Source organism: Penicillium cosmopolitanum (assembly GCF_028827165.1).
Source record: "Penicillium cosmopolitanum strain IBT 29677 chromosome Unknown utg000006l:49.0-5199605.0:1.0-5204138.0, whole genome shotgun sequence".
Classification (NCBI taxonomy): domain Eukaryota; kingdom Fungi; phylum Ascomycota; class Eurotiomycetes; order Eurotiales; family Aspergillaceae; genus Penicillium; species Penicillium cosmopolitanum.
The window spans coordinates 3,056,994-3,077,143 of NW_026622676.1; the positions used below are offsets into that span (position 1 = coordinate 3,056,994).

The 20,150-nt window shown below is 51.3% G+C and overlaps 5 protein-coding genes across 5 annotated transcripts; 3 read left to right on the plus strand and 2 right to left on the minus strand.

The window, feature by feature from the left end:
- Positions 1 to 580: 580 nt before the first annotated feature.
- On the plus strand, positions 581 to 4,558 carry N7509_005668 (uncharacterized protein; the record flags this gene model as incomplete). The annotated part of the gene is made up of 7 exons (XM_056630305.1): positions 581 to 1,205; positions 1,271 to 2,201; positions 2,269 to 2,503; positions 2,569 to 3,106; positions 3,162 to 3,826; positions 3,879 to 4,119; positions 4,359 to 4,558. 7 exons carry the CDS (start codon positions 581 to 583, stop codon positions 4,556 to 4,558), a joined length of 3,435 nt encoding a protein of 1,144 aa, XP_056489607.1.
- Positions 4,559 to 8,289: 3,731 nt separating this feature from the next.
- N7509_005669 (uncharacterized protein) lies at positions 8,290 to 8,748 on the minus strand (the record flags this gene model as incomplete). Its single annotated transcript, XM_056630306.1, has 1 exon — positions 8,290 to 8,748. The coding sequence occupies one exon, from the start codon at positions 8,746 to 8,748 to the stop codon at positions 8,290 to 8,292; it is 459 nt and encodes a 152-aa protein (XP_056489608.1).
- Positions 8,749 to 10,389: 1,641 nt separating this feature from the next.
- N7509_005670 (DHHC family palmitoyltransferase) lies at positions 10,390 to 11,962 on the plus strand (the record flags this gene model as incomplete). The annotated part of the gene is made up of 5 exons (XM_056630307.1): positions 10,390 to 10,504; positions 10,606 to 11,095; positions 11,153 to 11,276; positions 11,331 to 11,371; positions 11,422 to 11,962. The coding sequence occupies 5 exons, from the start codon at positions 10,390 to 10,392 to the stop codon at positions 11,960 to 11,962; spliced, it is 1,311 nt and encodes a 436-aa protein (XP_056489609.1).
- A 1,702-nt stretch (positions 11,963 to 13,664) lies between these two features.
- On the minus strand, positions 13,665 to 14,257 carry N7509_005671 (uncharacterized protein; the record flags this gene model as incomplete). The annotated part of the gene is made up of 2 exons (XM_056630308.1): positions 13,665 to 13,804; positions 13,927 to 14,257. 2 exons carry the CDS (start codon positions 14,255 to 14,257, stop codon positions 13,665 to 13,667), a joined length of 471 nt encoding a protein of 156 aa, XP_056489610.1.
- A 2,589-nt stretch (positions 14,258 to 16,846) lies between these two features.
- Positions 16,847 to 19,439, plus strand: N7509_005672 (uncharacterized protein; the record flags this gene model as incomplete). Its single annotated transcript, XM_056630309.1, has 3 exons — positions 16,847 to 17,784; positions 17,945 to 18,960; positions 19,027 to 19,439. 3 exons carry the CDS (start codon positions 16,847 to 16,849, stop codon positions 19,437 to 19,439), a joined length of 2,367 nt encoding a protein of 788 aa, XP_056489611.1.
- Between the last annotated feature and the right edge of the window lie 711 nt (positions 19,440 to 20,150).

A 20,150-nucleotide genomic window follows, 5' to 3' on the forward strand; every position in this document is an offset into this window, starting at 1 on the left:
GACACACGAGAGAAAGAGGAAAGGGGGAAGGGAAAGAGGTGAGGGGTGGGAAACAGGAAGTGGGTAGAGTTACGTCGATGCAGCTGAAGTTGGAAGTTGGAGTAGGCGGAGAAGGTGTTTTGTTTACATTTGGCCCTGCACGGACCGGCGATCGCGGGCGCCCGAGGAACGCATAATGCACGGTCACATGACTGGATTACAACATTTTCGCGGCGCTTAATCCTATCACACCAAGTTCCTCACCTCATCTTTCACCTTTCACCTTTTTACCTTCACCTTTCGATCCTGACTCTCGGTCACTTTCTCACCTCGATCGCACTTAGCACCTCTATTTCTCTGCTTTCTTTGTCGACTTTCCTACACGCGACAACCACACTTTTCTTTCAGTGGCAGAGAGTGACACGGTAGAATACCGCCGCGAGTTTTCTAGGATCCACCATACTTGCGATTTATCGAACTCCAACCGCCATGACATGGAGTATCTAGCCGCCCTCGCATACCCTCTCAGTTTCCTTTGACATCTGTCGATTCACACTATCCGTTGGGATTCAGGTCGGCATTTTTGAAACCTTGCTTCACGATGTCAAATAGTCAACCACCCCCTTCATATGGGGGTCACCCCAGCTATGCACAGTGGCCGCCTCCTTACCCTGGCATGATGCCTCCGAATATCCCACCGGGCCAGTATCCTCCTCCCATCCCACCACCTCTCGCCAACACCGGCCAACCCTTCCCATATCATATGGGAGGTTTTGACCCAAACGCGACCATCCCCATGCCCCCCAACGGCGCACCAACTGGTCCTGGGATTTTTTATCCACCTCCTTTCCCTTTCATGCAACCACTCGATCCCTCACAAATGTCGGCACAGTCATTTCCTCCCACGCCCATGCCTCCGCTTGGCTATCCACAATTCCCAGCGCCGCCGGGGTCCTCACAACCTGCCCCCGGGCCCTGGGACGCGCATTCAGCAGACACGAGTCGAGCGCCAATTTCTCAATCTCAGACGAGAGCCACTAGTTACACCAATTCGAATCGTGAAGATGGCGAGGTAGGCGACGAAGAAACGAGTCCAGCCTACAGGGTGACGGAAGCCTCGAGACCTGCCAACGGTCCCGGTCTGGTTCAAACATCTTCTGCGCCACGTGACGATTTGGAAGAAGGTGAAGCACTTTCATCGCGATCGTCTAGCAGAAGCAGTTCGCGTATGTTTATTTATCTCGATCTTTCTCCAGCCCGCTAGCTAACCCGATCACGAACTTTTTTTTAGCCTACAACCCCCCTCTGTCAGTTTCGGCCGATGCCGACGTGGTTAACCGTGCGATCGAGATGCAAAAGCGAGAAGTGACGACAGCGACTTCAGAGGACTCACAGCCATCCATTCCAGCAGCACAGCTGCGAGTTCAGGCACAGGGAGCTTTACTTAGCCTTGCGCCTCACAACATCCGGTACAATGAGCTAGTAGCTGAGGGTATTAACCCAGCACTCTTGAAGCAACTTTACGAAGACATCGGAATTAAAGTTGCAGCCACCGAAACTCAGAAGAAAGCCGCGTCCATCACTCTTCCCTCAGGGCCATCCAATGTGCCCAAGACGAAAGATCCCGCTCCACAGCCTACACCTACAGTGAAGGCGGGAAACCCCACAGAGCTTGTAGTTCTGAACAGCACGGAAGCCAAGTCGAAAAGTCCAGCGATAAAAGCATCCCCGAAGCCTGCCACGAATACCTCTTCACCGAGTTCTACTAAGCCCATGGAAAGAAAGGAGGTCATTGCCCGGATGCTTGCTGCCAAAGCCGCTGCGAAAGCATCGGAGCCCAAGGTCTCTCCTAAAGCCACTCCTACCCCGACCCCGCCAGCAGCCCCGGCGGCAAAGACGAACGGAGCTGGCGTGAAAGAGAAGAACAGAGCGAAAACAGAGTTGGCAAGGCAAAGGATTGAGGAGCTTAAGCGACAAGCCATGGTGAAAAGGGAAGAAAAGAACCAGCAACTCAGCCAGGCTCCTCCTAACCCGGCTCAGTCTGATGAGTTTTCAGAGGGCGCTGCCCAAGCCGTGCAGCACCCTCTTCCTGTTCGCCCCCCTCCGCCATCTTCCGATCCCGCCAAACTTCCAGGCCTCCTTTTGACGGGTTCCGATCCAGAAAACGGTCTGCCTTCTACTCCTCCGGCATCCCAGGTTATTGCTGTCGACTCAACTCCAGTGTCCCGGACAGCGCAGCGGAAGAGGCCTCGGGCTTCTGATTTTGATGAACCCGCCAACTTGCCAAAGAAGCCTTTCAGCTACTCTGCCCCCCCCCTCTGATTCCGAAAGCAAGCTTATCATTGATATCAGCGAAGATGAGTCTCTCTACGGTGATGACGAGGGTGCGAATATGGATGTGGACTCCAGTCCGGAACAGGAGTTGGCCCCTGCTCCTTCCCTCGATGCCATCAAACCAGCTCTTTCAAGGACTTCCTCGGCCGGAAGGATGTCTAGCTCTACCTCCAGGGGCACGATCAAGAGAGTATTCGCGAAAGGGATCTTCAGATCCAGGCTATGCATCGCAGGATCGCAGAACTTGAACAAAAGCGAAAAGAGAAGCTTGCTGCCAGCCGCACCCAATCGCCTCTCCCTTTGGGTGATTCAACTGTCTCTTCGAGTGGACAATCTAGTGCTGCCAGTGCGGATATTACCGAAACCCCCTCTGCCCCTGCCACCCTGGCCTCCGATTCCAAATTGGCATCGACCACGTGCGCTCACATTTCTACTCTTGTGGATCGGCCCGATCTCATTGATACCTTCAGTGAATCCTCCATCAGAGTTCTTGCCTCCATGGATATCACACAGTTGGACAGCATCCGTTCTAAGATCCTGCGCATGAAAGAAATTGAGTCTGGTCTCCCGGAACTAGATATTGAAATTGAGTCATCCGAGCAGCGTCTGGCTGCCTGCAAAGAGGAGGCCAACATCCTGCTAGCGGAAATTACAAAGGGCAAAGAAGGACGTATTCTACTTGTTGATGAACTCAAGAGACTCAGTGATGAGATCGATGGCTTGACATTAGAAGATCTTGATGAGCTTCGCCGACAAGCTGAGATTAAGGAGCAGCACCTCGCTACAAAAGAAGGTATGGTCATTTCCCCGATACCACCCATTTGAATTTTGATTGACATTCTCTTTAGCTTCGCCGGTTGCAACGGTTTCTGCAGATGCCAGAAGCAGCCCCGTTCCTAGCACACACGTTTTACCCAATGTCGAGGCAGTGACAAACATTCCCGAGGCTCAAGTCAACGGAACAGCGCAAATCGACGACATGGAGGATGTTCAGGAGGCAGCATCGCCTTCTGAATCAAACTCTGGCGGATCTGCCATGGATGAATCCGATGATAGTTACCGTTCCGAAGAAAGACCATCCATTCAAGAAGAGGCTGCTGTCTCAAGTCCTCTTGCCGATGCAGAACCTGTCCTCGAAGCTGCTGGCGAGGCTAGTATCGATCATTCGAACTCAGCAGCTTCAGGACATCCTCTGCCCAGGCAATCGCTGTCAGCAGCTGAAGAAGACAGCATGATTGACGATCAAAGTCCAGCCCAAGAAACCGAGCAATCTCAACGGGAAACCTCAGAGGAATCAGATGATTATGAGCCCCCTGAGCCTGACACTGGAGCAGAATCGCCTGGTTCAGCATATAGTCCTCCCCTAAGCCCCGCCCCACTCGCCATTCTGGACGGTCCTCCGAATTCCGCTCCTTTGAATGAACAACCTCCTAATGAAGTATTCATGAGTGCACCGCCTCCCGTTCCAGCCTGGGAGCCACGACAGATGACCGAAATTCTTGGGGCACCTGGTGTACGAATACCTCTCCCGTGAGACATTGTTTAAGAACTGACCCTATATGCAGACCGGAGTATCACCTGCGCAACTGGACCCGAAATTTACCCCCTACATCAGTCCTCTCAAGATGTTCCAGGCATATCGCTTTCACCCCGAATTCCTGAACGACGTTTCGGACGGTTACCGTTCGCTAACATACAGCCATGATATTGATTCGATGAAAATGCTCTGCCCATATGAATTGGCTGGTGGTGTGTGTAACGACAACACCTGTGGATTCCAACATTTCCGGGACATAATTCCAAGCGGTGCGTCGACGAGTTGAAGCCGTGTACCACACCCATATGGTTCCCATCTCTACTTTGGTTTTCTTTGCCATGCCCCTACTGCAACGAGAACTGGTGATTCTCTAGAATCTCTTTTTCCCGTCGTTTCCTTGCCTTTCCTTCACCTCTCCCTTTCCACCATCACCACCACCATCATTCCCTCTGCGCCTACTCTCATTACCCGGTCCGAATGCTGACCACAGTGCTATTAACCTCGGCAGATGACAAAATCCTAGTGCAAATGGGAGCTCTCCGCGAGGGCCAAACCGAAGAAGAAAAAGAACAGTACCGCACCGGGTTGAAAGAAATCATCAACGGCATGCGACGTGACAAGGTGAAAGATTTCATCACTGTGGCCAACGAGATAGCCGCATACCGTAGGCGTGTTCTCCAAGACCCATCCCGAGTCTTGCACCTGTAACTTTTCGAGAAGTCCACAAGGTGAGCTGGTATCACCTCTCAACCAAGTGCTGGCGAGTATGCGCCAACTATCCATCCATCCATCCATCCCCTCACCCACCAGTACTATTACTACTATCCCCACCATCTCTGACGATACCCCTTCCGCCGTCCTCTCGACGCCGAGGAGTTTCCCTTGTCTTGCTTTTTAACCTCCCCCACCTCCCCTACTTTCGTGTGCATTGCATTTAGCCAGCGCGGTGTTCTTCTGCATTTGAGCCAAAAGAAAAAAAGAAAGAGAAAGAGAAAGAGTCGACAGACCACAGACCACCCGCGACTGGGCAAATCAATGCCTCGTCCTGCCATCTGGCAAGTTCTATCATCAAACCAGGTATATGGTTCCGTTGACACTTGGGCTGTTTTTGGTCCCCGTGTCATTTCAGCTGCTGGTCGTAACTTTGCAGTTCAGCTCAACGCCGATCGGCACTTTTGGGAATCTTCTTCGTGGATCATGATGGATTTACCGCGACTTTTTTCTATATTTTACTTGGGGAGGCTGTATGACTACCATGCGCGGAGTGGCGGTGCTTCGCTGCACATATTCAATTAACACTATTCCAACCAACCAACCGTTTCGATTTTTCTTTTTTGAATTAAATAGGATATCCAATTTCGATTATGTCAAGTGATTTGACTTAATTTCTTTTTATTTTCTCTTTTCGGATGCCACTGGCAGGTAGACCACTTAGGACAGATATATACATGCAGGTTAAGCATTCCTTGGAAGTTATGACTCAATTTTAAAACAAGATTCGAGCGCAGCAGGGAAAACCGAAAGATTGAAAATTGTTATTTTGTCATTTCTCTTTTTAAAATAAAGAATTAATTAATTAATATACTTCACGTTAGAATATGAGTCACTCGCTGCAACTTGAATTCGCCTATCAAACTCGACTTGGACGTTCTCCCGTGATGCCGCCCTCGGGATCCCGCCTGACACTGACAGGCCTCCCGCCCAGCAGAGAAGGGTGCTTGGTAATTAGCACCAACCTTGGAACATCCATCTTCAGCACAACTCAATCAATCCGACCTCGTAATTCCAACACGGCCCCCAAAAATAAGAATAGAAAAAAAAGAAAGGGGGCCGGCGCGATAATTTCGTCAGGGGGAGAAAAGAAATAAAGTTTAGAATTTGGCCCCTGGGGGCCCATGACTGGTGCTAAGTATAGAACAGCTGGAGTCCACGATCTTCGCGATCTCAAGATGTGCCGGTGGTTTAATTAGAACTCCGCACGAGTACTCCATACCTCGTATTACGAGTATGATGATGTGCGAGAGGAAAGGAAAGTGAACATCGAAAGCTGAAACTTGAAACTTAGATGGGACGGGTTCGATGGGACTAAGGGGTAGATTAAGTGACAGGTGTCTCCAGTTCGTGGTGATCTGTACTTAGAATCGGTAGTTAGGATGACAGAGAGGGTAAAGTAAAATAATCGCGCGGATGATCCCTCCCAGGGAGGGGGGCCCGGGGGGGAGGGGCCAAGCGGTTGTTTGAGAGGGGATCGTCAGGATGCCAAACTATAGCCTGAGCTAGTAACGGAGAACGCCGTTGTAAGAACTCTGTATATGTATACAGATACTCCGTGCTTAATTACTATCTCCTAGAATGGGTATAGTAGATAGAATTTGAAGCCCAGACCATGTCACGGGTCCTTTAGATGTATTTTCCGCCCCCCAGATTTTGGCTATGCAGATGAACGAGGTCATGGCCATGGATCTAGAAACGGGGCTATACTGACTGCCCTTGAGGGACTTGAGGTGATCTTCCCCACTGAAAAGGAATGAAGGAAGGAGCTTTGCTGTGAGTCAAAATCCCGCAAGGCAGACTGATGTGATGTGATGTGCCCAGGATGACAGTGATCGCATCGGAGCCGGATCGACTCGATCGCACTCATTGGCTACAGTAGAATACTAGCTTAGCCTCACCTTTTTCTTGTTCCAAGAAACCGCTCGTGTACGATATGTAGTGGACTACTCGGAAGAATCGGAAGAGAAGCCGCGGAGAAGGTAGTAGAAATCGAAGACGAGGACGTACTAGTTAGTAGTATACTACTAGTACCTAATCAGTAACCATACTAGTCAGTAGTTAACCAGTAACTAGGCGAAGTGGTCGAGTCTCGTGTTCACGCCCGCACCCGCATCGCACCCTCGCGCCCGAGAAAATTGTCCGGAGAGAATCAAGCTAAAGCGGGACAAGCCAAGCACGTAGAAAAGAAAGGACGAATGAAAACAAGAATTGGGCGCGACGTCACTGGGTCGGAGAGGCGCTGCGGTGGAGATCAGAACTCTTAGCCCTGTGGATGGGGATGAGGATGGCCCATGTCTCCGCGGACCACACTGCTGGGCTCCCGAGCAACCGCCTTGATCTTAGCTGGGGGTGGTTAGTGCTGGTGCTGGCGCTGGCTTGGGGCGTAAAATGGACTAGACTATTGTATTTTCTTAGCACAGCCTCTTGTAAAATGACGAAGGGGGCAGTTGGACCGTAGTGGAGTGAGGTGCAGGGTGGAGGGTTGGGGGCAGAAGTAGATGTGATACAGAATGGGGGTTGTGGTTGTGGTTAGGGTTTGGGGTTGGGCTGGACCTGAAGGGTTCAAGCTGGGATGGATGCATGTATGCACCGCTCCTTTACGCAGGCGATAGGGCTGATTGCTGCGGAAAGCCAGGCCAAACGGCGGTGATGGCCATGTCGATCTGTCGTGAACAGGAACATGAGGCTTTGACCTTGCACCGGGGCTCAAGTGGGTTGTGGGTTGTGGGCGCAGGCGCAGGCGCAAGCGCAGAGAGCCAAGCCATAGCCCAAGCCCAATTCTAGCCCAGGTACGAAACCGAGGGGCGGGCATTTAGCAGTTGCAGACGCCCCGGGCGAGCTAGTGCCTTGCGAGTGCCCTAGGCAGCTAAGACGATGCCTAGGGTGTTCAGGCAGAGAATCCACTTTTCGGTGCCGCGGACTTGTTCATTGGTGATTCCCATGCGATCATCCTGGTTGATGCGTCGAGGCTCAAAGTCACGCTCGCTTTGCTGCGGCTCGGCTGAAGAACGCCAGAGCTGCAATGCAGGAGTGAAAGAACCTTTGGGAACCCCGGTTGGAGATCATCGATTCTACAAACGGTGCCCGGGGAGGGAGGGTGGATAGAGAGGAGATGAGATGAGATTAAAATATCAGCGAATGAGAAAGAGAATACGGAATACTCTATACCCTAATCCAGGAATGACATGAAGAAACTACACGGAGAACTACTTGGGAAGGAGACAGGAATGAATGATACCGAAAATAACAGTATGGTAATATTTCCGAGATAATCTCAAAAAAGACTAGCGCAAGTCAGGCAAGGCAGACAAGGGGGCCGGCCCCTCTCGCCCTAAACCCAATCGGGTAGCCGCGAAGTATAGATGATGGTCTAATCTAAGCAGAACGCAGCAATGAAGATCACAAATGCCAAACACATCAGAAACAAAAACAGAGTAGTACAGTCCCAAGGAAACAATGAAAGATGCACCAGGCTATGCGGAGATATCGAATCGCTTTGCAGAACAAGAGAAAATCATGAAAGGAAACAAAAGTAATAAAAATGAGAAATCACATCAAAGTAGTCGGATACACTGTAAAAGAACAACTGTTAGCAATGCCACTTGTGTAACTGTGTGTCGCAGAGGTTCAATCTCACCATCATGTCGTCGTTGTTCTAGAATGTCTCACTTCACATAGGTGCAGGCAGAGCAGGCAGTATGATTGCATATGACACATTGCGGCTGGTTATCCCAGAGCTTGGGGCCGTCCTGGCACTGGCAGCAGACATACAAGCTACCATGGCTGTATACCTTTGCGCTGCCACCAAGGGGCAAGGATTGCGCATCTGACTGGCGCAATCTGGATAGAGGGCGCATGCCGGGCAGGTCTGGTAGAGGGATGGGCGTGCTCTTGGTGTTGAGAGACAGGGTCTGCGCGGTGTCGACGGCGACAACAGACGGGTATGGTGATGCCTCGTGGCAGTGGGTGTGAGTGTGAGTGTTGGCGTTCAAGCGCAGACTGTCGTAGCACTTCTCCTCGGGGCAGAAGGCGCAGCGTTCGTCACCGCAGTTGATACAGGCGCCGTAGAGGGTTGAGTTGTGAGGGCCAAAGTTGCATCCACAGCAGTACCAGAGAGAGGCCATGATTGTTCTGGTAAAGTTGGTTGGTGTAGTGGTTGATATCAAAGCGATGGGAAGTAGGCTTGATTGATGGAAGCTGGCGTAAGGTTCAAGTTGCGCTGAGCAGATGTTGGTGTTGGTGTTGATGTTGGCACCGGAGTATAAGTATATTGATTGTGGTGTGTTGAAGTGATGAGACAAGGTTGATTGAAGAATTGAATTTGAAAGCACGAGACCACGACCTGATATTTAAGGAAAAGGAATGACTGAGGACGAAACATGCAAAAGAAAGAGTACCCTCAGGTAGGCAGATGTGTCGCCCGTTTGGGTTTAGAGGCTTCCGAGCCAAAGCCTCCATAATTCTGCCTATGAGACCATTTCGGGAATGGATGGGGTTCACCCGGGCTCCATGAAGAGGACGGGGCGAACAGTATTCAGTCTAATGGAGAATCCACAATTCTCATTGCCCATTGCCCATTGCCCATTACCCATTACCTGGGGGAGGGTCTAGAGGGGTGGCTTGTCGCCTCGGTGCCTGGGTTGAGGGCCGCTTCGCCTAGGTGGGTTAGCCCAGCGATCTCTCACCGCACCAATGGGCAATAAGCAATGGGGAATGAGCAATCCACAATGCAGAAAGAGTGTGTACTGTACTCTGTACGGAGTACAGTGTTCGTTTTGTCGATTGAGTCAATGAATTTAGGGGCTCCACTGGACGAGCCAAGCTAGACAAGGCTGCACAACCCTGCGTGCCGTTCACCGTCTTCCAAAGGGCGTTCTGGCGTTCTGACGCGGGTAATGCTGGTAACTAACACCCCGGCTGTGCTCAGTTGAGCGGTCACCTCAAACTTCAGATTCGGTCGATGAGGGCCCGGGTATGGCTCATTTTTCCCTGGCTTTGCTTGACTTTTGCTGCTTGCTGTGTGCTGATTGCTCCATCGTCCCGTGCCTTGCCCGGCGCCTTGGGGATCTGGATTGCAGGCAACGGTTTCTGGGTGCGATGAGTCGAAGGAAAGAGTCATTTCTCATCATGTGTCGCGGCTAAGCCCCTGCTGCCTAAGTCATCGATTCAGCTTGGGTGATGGTGATGGTGACGGGTGATGGCATGAATGGGGATGGTTTTTTCTTTCTTTCTTCTTTTTTTCTCTTTTAATTAATTAATATTATTATTATGAATATTATTATAATTACTTGTTTCATCTATTTCCTTTCATCCTTTTACGGGTTCTCCTTGCCGTGTAACCTGTTGATTTCTAAGTCATTCATCCATTGCTAAGCCATTGTTTGTTCAATGTAGTCGCAAGGAGATGCCAACCAGGCAATGGACTTGACTACCCAGTAAGGATAATGTATCAATAGCTATACCTATAACTGTATAACTAAAATAAGTATACCTCTGTAACTCTGTAACTGGTGTGTGCCTGAGATGGCAAGTACGGAGTGTAGTGTATTACGTCAGTTGGGGCCGCGGCTTCCCTGACTTGAACATCGTGAACTGCCACTGCCACTGCCACTGCCAGTGCCAGTGCTGGGCCCAACTCTTCCCGTCTGCCTCACTACCTTTCATCCCTCTCTTCTCCTCTCCCCGCCTGTTCATCCTCTCATCCTCTCATCATCAACCCCGTCCATGTATCTTATAGCGTGACCCGCCCGAGGCAGAACTTTTAGATGGCCGGCCCGGATGCGCAAAAACGCGCCAACCTGGTGGTCTCGAGAATCATCCCGCCCGTGTTACTCGGCATCGTCGTCTACGCCAGCTACGCCATCACAAAACCCTTATGCAGTGAGTATTTTATCTGCCTGGAAGAACACCCCCGCACAACGAGGATTCCCCCAGGTTACTTCATTTTACCGGCCTAACCCAGCTAACCCGCCCGCTACTAGTTGATTATCTCCTTCATCCGTTACCCTCCTATAATCGCACTCCTCGTGTCGGTGCAGGCGCCGCCATCCTGGTTATATTTTACCTCCTCTTAATCCTCCTCATAGCGACATACCTTCGCCTACTGTATAATGTCATCAAAAACCCGGGTTTCCTTCCTCTTGGTGCGGATCGCGTGAAGATCGAGAAAGCAGAGGATTCGGAGAAGTCACAAAAGCAGCGCCGGCGCCGGCGCTCAAGAAAGCCGCGCGATGCGGAGAAGGTTGATGCGCCTGTGGACTTAGAGCAAGGAACTCGCAACAGTGCTGGGGAGACAGTTTGTGATTCAGATTCATCTGGCTTGGAGAGCTTCTATACAAAGGATGTATTTGTTTGCCAGGAGGATGGGCGGCCGCCTTATTGCTCCGCTTGTTGCCAATTCAAGGCCGACCGATCGCACCACTGCCGTGAGCTTGATCGTTGTGTTCGCAAGATGGATCACTTTTGTCCTTGGTATGCATCTCACTCTTGGGCGTTGCGTGGAGCTTCATTCGCTGACTTATCTCACAGGGTTGGCGGCGTGGTTTCGGAAACATCCTTCAAATTCTTCATCCAATTCGTCTATTATACAGCTACATTCTGTACCTTTGCTCTCATTGTTACTGCATATTTTACAGCTGAACTTAAACGCAATGTGAGTGACTCGTCGATAGCTCCCACCTTAATTACATCTTCTGACTCCTACAAGACTGGCAGCGTCAACGCGCATTGGTGTGTTTGTATCGGGTTGTAAGTGGTCATGCCTTTTTTGAGATGTTCTTCTCTCTAACCCTTCATAGGAGTGGTCTTTTTGGTCTTTTTACCGCCGGGATGACCTTGAGTTCCCTCCAACTCGCCGCACTCAATCTCACAACCATTGAGAATCTAAGCCGTCGATCCGTGGTATGGACATTGGCCATCCGCGTCCCTGATCATCTATTGGCTCGACTTTTCACCATGGATTCGCCCTGGGCACCCACATTTCGCATGGTCACATACCCTCTAGAATCATCTACCCCAACACAAGCACAGACAACCGAGCACGCCGTTGCCGAGCGTCACGTCTTTGCTATCCTCCACACGCAACCCGGCGAGAATCCGTTCAGTCTCGATAGCCCGCTCAAGAACATGCAACAAGTCATGGGAAACAACATCATTGATTGGTTTCTCCCGCTCAAACACAGCCCGTGTGCCAACCATAGCAGCCAAGAGAGCGCCTTCGCCCTAGGCCCGGTGGTTACACGATTGAAGCAGGAGGCCGGGTTACTGCCTCCGCCCGAGAATGGTCTCGAACGGCAGCATTCTAAACATAGTCGCAGAAGCAACAAACATAGACCTTGACGTGCTTCCCATAATAGAAACATACCAGACCCCGAACTTCGTTTCCAGTGTCACCACCATCCCCCAATCCCCCAATTATGTATTAACGTCATGCATGTCGTATGCACGGTCGATGAATCCGGCCCCCAAACACCAAGGGCCCCCAAACTGATAAACATATAAAAATAAAACAATCGAAAGTGAATCCCAACCATGTTGTCCGCTCCTGGCCGTAGAGCCGTAAGCCATACAGAAATGTGGAAATCTCCACCTGTCCAGCCGCCCCACGCGTAGGGCTGACAAGCGCCAGGGGGAGTTTAACCAACGCCAACACCAACACCAGCACCAACAGGGACAGGGACAGGGAAACAAATTCCCATCTCGGAACGTTTCCGTTATTAATAGCATATTCCATTCAAGAATGTCTGCCAGGTACCCTATAGTACTCCATCCAGAAGCGCTAACTGCCAGTGCATTATGATGATCTTCTCAGCCTTACGCCCAAGTGGGAACTCTACTCAGACTGCAGAGGTGCATATGGAGTACAGTACAGTGCATGCGACACGATACATGATACTGGTGGATCAACACGAATGCAAGGCTGGCGAAATGATCACCCCGTTACTTGACTTCGCCTTGTGGGGTAAGTATAGTGTATCCTGCAGGCCGGGTTCTAGAATGGCTTGATGTGGAATGCTGGACTTTGCCCAAGTTCAGTGCAGGGTAGGGCTTTTGATGTCAAATCAGCCTCGGACTGTTCTAGACCTCCGATGTTATCTATCACCGGGCGTTGGCATTAAAGGTAGTACTCTTGATGAATGAATCACTATCGAAATTGGTTCCCCGACTCATCAACCCGAACTTAGCCCTCCTACCTCCTCTAGAGGAATGTTTGAAAACTTTTCCACATTCATTCTCCTGGTTCTTGGAGATAATTTGAGTAAGATTGCGAGGACTTTATCTATGCTAGTCGGCGTCGTTCTTGGTCTAGTATCTGTTACCTACCAGCAAGCTACTTTATTGACTCCCCCATGTTAGGATCTTTTTACCTTCGATATTGTTATCGCATAGAATCAACTTTCGACAAACAAGAAGAAGGGTAGAAGCTCTATGAAATCAACCCAAAGTGATGATCACTCCAGGGCTGCCGATGAGTGAATTTGCGATGGCCTAGGGAAAGCGAACCATAAGTACAAAGTCGTAGGAGAGATATGCAGCATCGTACAACTGTAGTTGTTCATACTAGTATTAGTAGTAATATAGGACTAAAGAAGTGTGCCTTCTGAAAATCACGATATCTTCGACGAGTCGTATGACTGATTTAGACTTTTGCTCCCCGAGCTCATGGCAGAGGTACTACTAGTGGGGGTACCGGTCTATTATAGACCAGCAACACGTAGACATGCAGCTTAGGTGCATACATGGCGAACTTTATAACAGCTACACTCGAACAGAAGTCCAGCGTATGCAATAGATATACTTAAATCATAGTAGTGCAATAGCGTTTCAAAGAGTGTTATAACTTGTCCGAGATAGAAAATGTTGGGCCACTGTGACCCCATGGAAATGAATGACGTATAGTTAGAAGTGAAAGACAATCAAAATTCAAGATCCGATCCAAGGAAACAAAAGAAATAATCACAAGGAACAAAAGTACTAGTACGAGTACGCCAAACAATCTCTGAATCCAAATACCGTCGAGCTCCTATCCCAATGCGCATTATCAACAGCCACGGACATACCCGTATAGCTGGAAAGCATATGATGTTGCGCCTCTATCCATGTCCGTTTCGGCGTTCATACCGATTTCAATCCCAATCCCAATGCCGATGCTGATGCTGGTGCCGTTGCCCATGCCCATATCTATACCCATACCCGTACCCGTACCCGTACCCAAACCCAACCCTAAATCCAAGCCCAAGTCCAAGCGCCCGCACATAAGAGGATTCAATCGGCTCCGACTCGAGCTTAGCTGCAGTACATACACTTGCAATGGCCGCAAATCGGGCAGCGTTCCCGGGACAGAGCATTGCCCAAGTTATCGCACTGGCAGCAAGTCCAAACATTATTCATTGCCTTAAGTGGAACGTCGATAATTGGCAATTTAGAGAAGTCGGTTGGGATGACTGGGCGGCCGCGGTGAACGGAGAGGTTGTTTTTTTTGTTGGCATGGGTGGAAGGGGTCTGGAAGGTAGGATTCGGGCTCATGGTCGGCTTGGAGGGACCCTCCACTTCCGCAAAGGGACTCGGGCTCGAGGGGACGGCATCGCTGGCCACATGCACGGCGCGTGGTTTGTTTAGAGTATGGTAGACCATTATGCTGGTTGAGTTGAGTGAAGAATCTTCAAGTTCAAGTTGATTCAAGATGGTATATGAGAATTGGTAGTCGCCTGAAGTGTACTACCAAAAATAAAGTTGGAATCAACGACTCGAATGATAATATATGAGAAAAGGATGATGAAGAAAAAAAAGCTTCAAGGAGAAATGGACGCCGGGCGTATATATAGAACGAGCCAAGAGGGCACTTCAGGGCACTTCACCCTAACCATCATCATCGCCAGCACCCAAAGCCCTCCATCCAAAAAACCCCGGACCCAGGAATTCTCCCAGAACCAATATCAAGACTCCACGCTCGCAGCGTGGCAGTGATGGAATCCGCATCAGGGCTTCGGATGCCCTTAAACAGTGAAGCAAAAAAAAAGAGTATCAGCTGAGCGGCTATCCCTATCCACAAAACCTGCAGAATGACGAAGTTTATCCCAACCAGTGACAACCAGTAACAGGTAAATTTCTTGAGCCCGAGTTCACTGCTTCATGGCTCGTTATAGTCATAGTCGCACCCAGGTAAGTAAACAACGCATCCGAACCGGGGCGCAAGTGACAGTCCCGACGCGCGGGTGGAACGGCATTTCCTGCTGTTGCAGCAAGAGCAAAACAATAGCAATGGTAATAGCAGGCGCAGGCGCAGGCGCAGGCGCGGTGCCTGATGCCTGGCGTCAGGCTGCATGGACTAGGTCGGGAATCGGGGGAGGGCTGGGGTTAGTGATCATCATATGCATTGCTCCAGTTGCGAGGTAGAAGTGGGGAGTGAGTGGGATTGGAGGGAGTCGGGGATGGGGAGAGCAGCAGAGCCAGGGCCAGGGCGAGGGCGCGGGCAGAGGGAAGCAGGTTATGACGAAAAACGCAACCGAGAAGACGCAGACTCGCCCTGCCCTTCAGCTTTCCAATCCAGCGTGTATATCTATACCGTGACCCAGGTATCCAAGGGAGACTAGTAGAAGTGAAAAGTAAAAAGGGACGGCGAACGCCGTAGCCAATAGCATGCTTTACGACAGCAGAAGAGGGCTCCTGTCTAAGCCAGGGCAAAGCCAGAATCCGTGAACCCGAGTCTCGGGTATGTGGATCAGGCTAGTGTTTAGTTTGATGCATGTCCATCGGGGTTATCCTCCCGCTGTGCCGCGTGGATCAAACGTTGAGGACGGACGGGTCCGTCGCGATATCGATGTCGATGTCGATGTCGATGAGGTGCGTGCGTGCGGCCCCTCGGGAAGAGGGGTAGAGGGGTAGGTAGGAGGGGCTGGAAGGGGCAGAGGGGTGAGGGTGAGGGTGAGGGCATAGAAACAAGTGATATTGAAACGGCCGGAGGGTGCCAAAACGTTGTTAAAACGGGGGTGATGCACCATGCGTCTCTTGGAATGTGTTGTGGTAGGTTGGACTACCGAAGATGGGGCGGTTGGTGCCGGGGCGGGGGGCCCTAGCCAGAGCAAGGCAGAGTAGAGAAGGATTGATTCAAGTCAAGGATGATTGGAAGATGATCATCTCGATGGGAATGGGAATAATAGGATCGGGGCAGTCTGGTCCGCGGATGTCGATTCCGTTATTCCTGGTGGAGAAGGAAATTGGCCTTGTGGATTCAAGTTGGTTGCATTGGGAGTGGACTAGGAGATATTTCAGGGAGGTTGGAGGTTGGAAGAGGGGCATGAAGATTGGTCAATGGGGGTAATGGGTGGAATGGGTGGAATTGTGGGATTCGGGAGTTTCTGGAAGAAGTGCATTGCATGAACTTGAGAATACGTTGGGTCTTCTAGAATGGTTGACTTGATCCATGGATGCACATCGGATATCGCCCCGGTTCCATAGATCTGTTCCATAGAATATTCCATACAAGTTACCAGAAAGGGTATCCTATCAACAATGACAAGATCAATTCATGCCAATTCTAATCCTCGGATCATATGATTATTCGACAGTGATCCTCGGCTCCACCGTGAGATCATCCCTTCTGGAAACAATGGATTGCTCAGCCCCTGGGGCTTCGGGCTTCCCTGCCCGACGCCCGGGTGAGTGGGGCTCTTACTACTGTAGGTATACTACGAGTATCGAGTCTGGGTGAGCATATACAGCTGGTATATACGAGAGTATAGACTGAGCTACGGATAGCACAGCTATAGCTATGCTATATCTAGCTATAGTATTAGCTATATCTATACTTTAGTATAGTAAAGTATAGTATAGTAGTATACTATACTATAGTACCATAGCTACTCTTCTGCCCGAGTGGGGCGGCTCCCGCACTTTCACGCTTTGCGTCATTCTCTTCGTCGAAACTCCCTTTTCCCTCGTTTCACTTCCTCTTCTTTTCTTCGAATCTCCTTCCCCCCCCACCTCCCATCTCCTTCGGTATCGAATTGATCATCCCGCCCCCTTCTAATCTCCCTGAGTACCGGCAGTAGCTCCATCTCACACCCGGCCGCCGGCCCCATCGCTCAAGCCTCGCATTGGGCGTACTTATACTTCAAAGGATATCGATTCTTTTCTCGTGAGTGCTCCATGGATCTACATCGGGATTTGTGATTGCTTTGCTTTTTCTCGCTTTTTTTTTTTTTTGCAAGTCAAACCGTCCTAATGCCGACCGTTCAGCCTCATCCCCCGGCCTCCGTCGCGGCGGCGTCGACCAAGTCGACTCAGTCGGCACCACCGGTCGCCTTTCAGCGCCCAGTCCCACGTCCACGCTTTTGGACCACTCCCATCCCACGACAAACCCAAGCCATGGGATATCATCGCACTCTATCACCAACCGGCGGAAAAGGCCATCTCTCTGGTCCGCGGTCTTCCACTGGCATGGTCCAGCTCCCCTCCTCTGCTTCCTACGATCCCTACGAAAACCCCAGACGCCACTTGGATTATGACGATTATTACCCCTCAGATGTTGGCTATGGTACCCACCGCTACCAGCCAAGACATCGCTCAACCGTCGACATCCAGCCGACTTCCTCCCAGACATACCGTGACTCAGGCCACTCTAAGAGGCGCACAGAGTATGCTATTCAGCCTCACAGCTCGAGTCAGAGCCAGCCTCAGACTCGGCACAGTCGCAGCCGCAGCAACACCACTACTTCTGCAACAGACCTGCACAATCAACCGCTGCGTATTGCCGTGCCCTCGGGTTCCCATCTTCGCCCGGCTACCGCGGGTCGGATTGCCAGTCCTCTTCTCACGGAATCCGGCCATCTCGTCCAATCGCCTTCTCACCATGCCGGCCATCACCGCCGGGTCTATAGTAACACAGACTATGCAAGCGACACTGGTCGCCTAGAGTCCCGCGAGAGTGACAGACATCGATCTCACGGCTCGCGTCGGGTCCACCCTCCGCCTGGACACCGACGATATCCTCCATACGATGGCCTCAAGAAGGGCGATGACATTGATAAATATGATGCATACTCGTATACCACCCCGCGAGAGCAATTCGATCGGGACTACCCTGTCAAACCCCGCCATCCCACCACCAGGTCCTCTGTTGACCGACCTCTCAGTATGAACCTGATGGAGGAGCATCCGCAGTATATGCCTCGCAAGGAACGCCAACATGGTCCTCCCCCCACCTCCTGGGGGGTTCGATAAGATTGAGCGCGAGGGACGACCTCACAGAGATTCTTCCCGGACGAGAGATACTTCTCGGACTAGAGATTCTTCTCGGACTCGAGACACATCTCGAACTAGGGGCAGTGGCCATGACCGTTCGTTGGTCGTTAGACCTCATGATTCGGATGATGGCTATGAATCTTACAATGATCCCCATCGTCGCTCCCATCATGGCCGGTCGCACCGCGATAATGACCGTCATTCTCGGGATGATCGCTCCCCGCGGCCTCACAACGGCAATGGCGATATGGCCCTGGCAACGGCCGGACTAGCAACAGCTGGACTGGGAACGGCCGCTTTGGGCGCTGGCTACTCTGATCTGTCGGACTACGATCACCGATCGAGAAATCAGCCTAGACGCTCGCACGACCCGGAGCGTGATTACGAACCTCCCAAGCATTCATCCCGAGACGTCACCACCAGAGGCCTCGATGTTGCAGCACCATCGAATCCTGAGAAAAAGAAGCACCAATATCTAGAGCCGAGCGACCACCACCGCAGTCGACCCCGCAGGCGCTCGGGACGTCGCTCAGAGAGTGACTCTGAGGGATACACAGACGATGATGATCTTCGGAAATACCGTCATGAACCGTCCGCCACTGCTCGTCGCAGACACAGCAGCACCGATACGAGCAGCGGCGATGAGCGATCCAGGCATCAGCCTCGAGACCGTTCCCGTTCCCGCCACCGGTCTTCTCGATCACAGCGCATGCTGGAGGATCATCGCTCAAGTGTGTCTTCCCACCCCTCCCCCTCGCAGAGCCGAGACGACGTGAGGAAGCCTATCACCGTCGAGCCGGCCGCGCAGAAGGAGCCAGAATCTGCACCTAAGGGTATTCTGAAGGCCCCCCGCCAGAGTTTCCCCGAGGAACCCAATCCAATCAGAGAGGGCGTGGCTCCCTTGAAGGATGCCAACAAGCAGGGCATTCCACCTGATGCGCGGTGGACAAAGATCGATCGGAGATTGGTGAACCCGGAGGCATTGGATGCAGGAAATGAGCGGTATGAAAACCGATCGGAATATGTCATTGTGTTGCGGGTATTGTCAAAGGATGAGGTCCAGATGTACGCTGTGAAGACCCAGGAGATCCGAGGTAAGTCTCTGCCAACAACTTTCGAGAATCCAGTTTGTGAACAGCCACTCACTAAGTATGCAACAGATGCCCGTCATAAGGAACAAATCGAGGACAAGCGTCGACGAATGGAGGAGAAGCAACGCGGCGGTCACCGTGGCGCCGAATCGTCTAGCGACGATGAGGATGAAGGGGACGAGCCGTTGAAGATTGAGGCGCCCCCAGTTGGAGAGCAGAGGCCCGCTCTGCCAACGCGCCCTCATCAATCCCATCCCCATCCATCGCAGCCCCATCCTTCCCAGCCCCATTCATCGCAGCCCCATCCATCGCAGCCTCATCCATCGCAGCCTCATCCATCGCAGCCTCATCCATCGCAGCCTTATCCATCGCAGCCCTATCCTTCCCAGCCCCATTCATCGCATCCTCATTCATCGCAGCCCCATCCTTCCCATCCGCATCCATCGCATTCGCAAATGCACATCCCGAGCCCGAGAGAGTGAGAATGAGCCCTTCCGCTGCGCCGGCGTAGAGGAACTTGCTGCCCACCTTGACTCTCTCTTTTCACATCGCAAAGGGGGCGATGAGACACGACCTTCATCTACCCGAGCCCAGAAAATCCTTACGGCCTGGCCTTAGCGCCGTCGAAGGATCACGCCAACCCCCGGTGGGCCTCGATCATTCCTCCCTTTACTATGTATTCCCGTTCTGTGTTCCCTTCAAAGTTGACTTGCGTCACTTGTATGATAGAAAGTTTCGCATTTACATCTGCATAGCCTAGAGTAGCCCGAAAAAAAGAAGCATTTTTGGGCAATTCTCACTGCTACTGGAAGTCGAGTAACACGACCGGTGTCCATCCACTTAGCGCATAGCAGTATGTTTGAACGTCTACTTTGAGATCGTTAAGATCCAAGGGCATTTTGTGAAGATTGTCCAGGTAGGAGGCCTATTAGCAAGTACTAGACTAGGTACTCCTGAGCCTGCTCATGCCAAATGACATTCAATTTCAGGCCGATGGAGAAATTGACTCGAATACAATCTCTTCCCAGCAAACGGAATGCAAACACATCGTGACAGTCACTACTAGTATATTTCCTTTTAATTTGAAAGTCGCCATGAAAATAAGCAGACCGTAGAAATAACACTTGGACGCCTCACCAGAGCCACAGCAGGAGAACAACTTGGAAATAAAAGGGTTCTCGAGCTGCCATTTC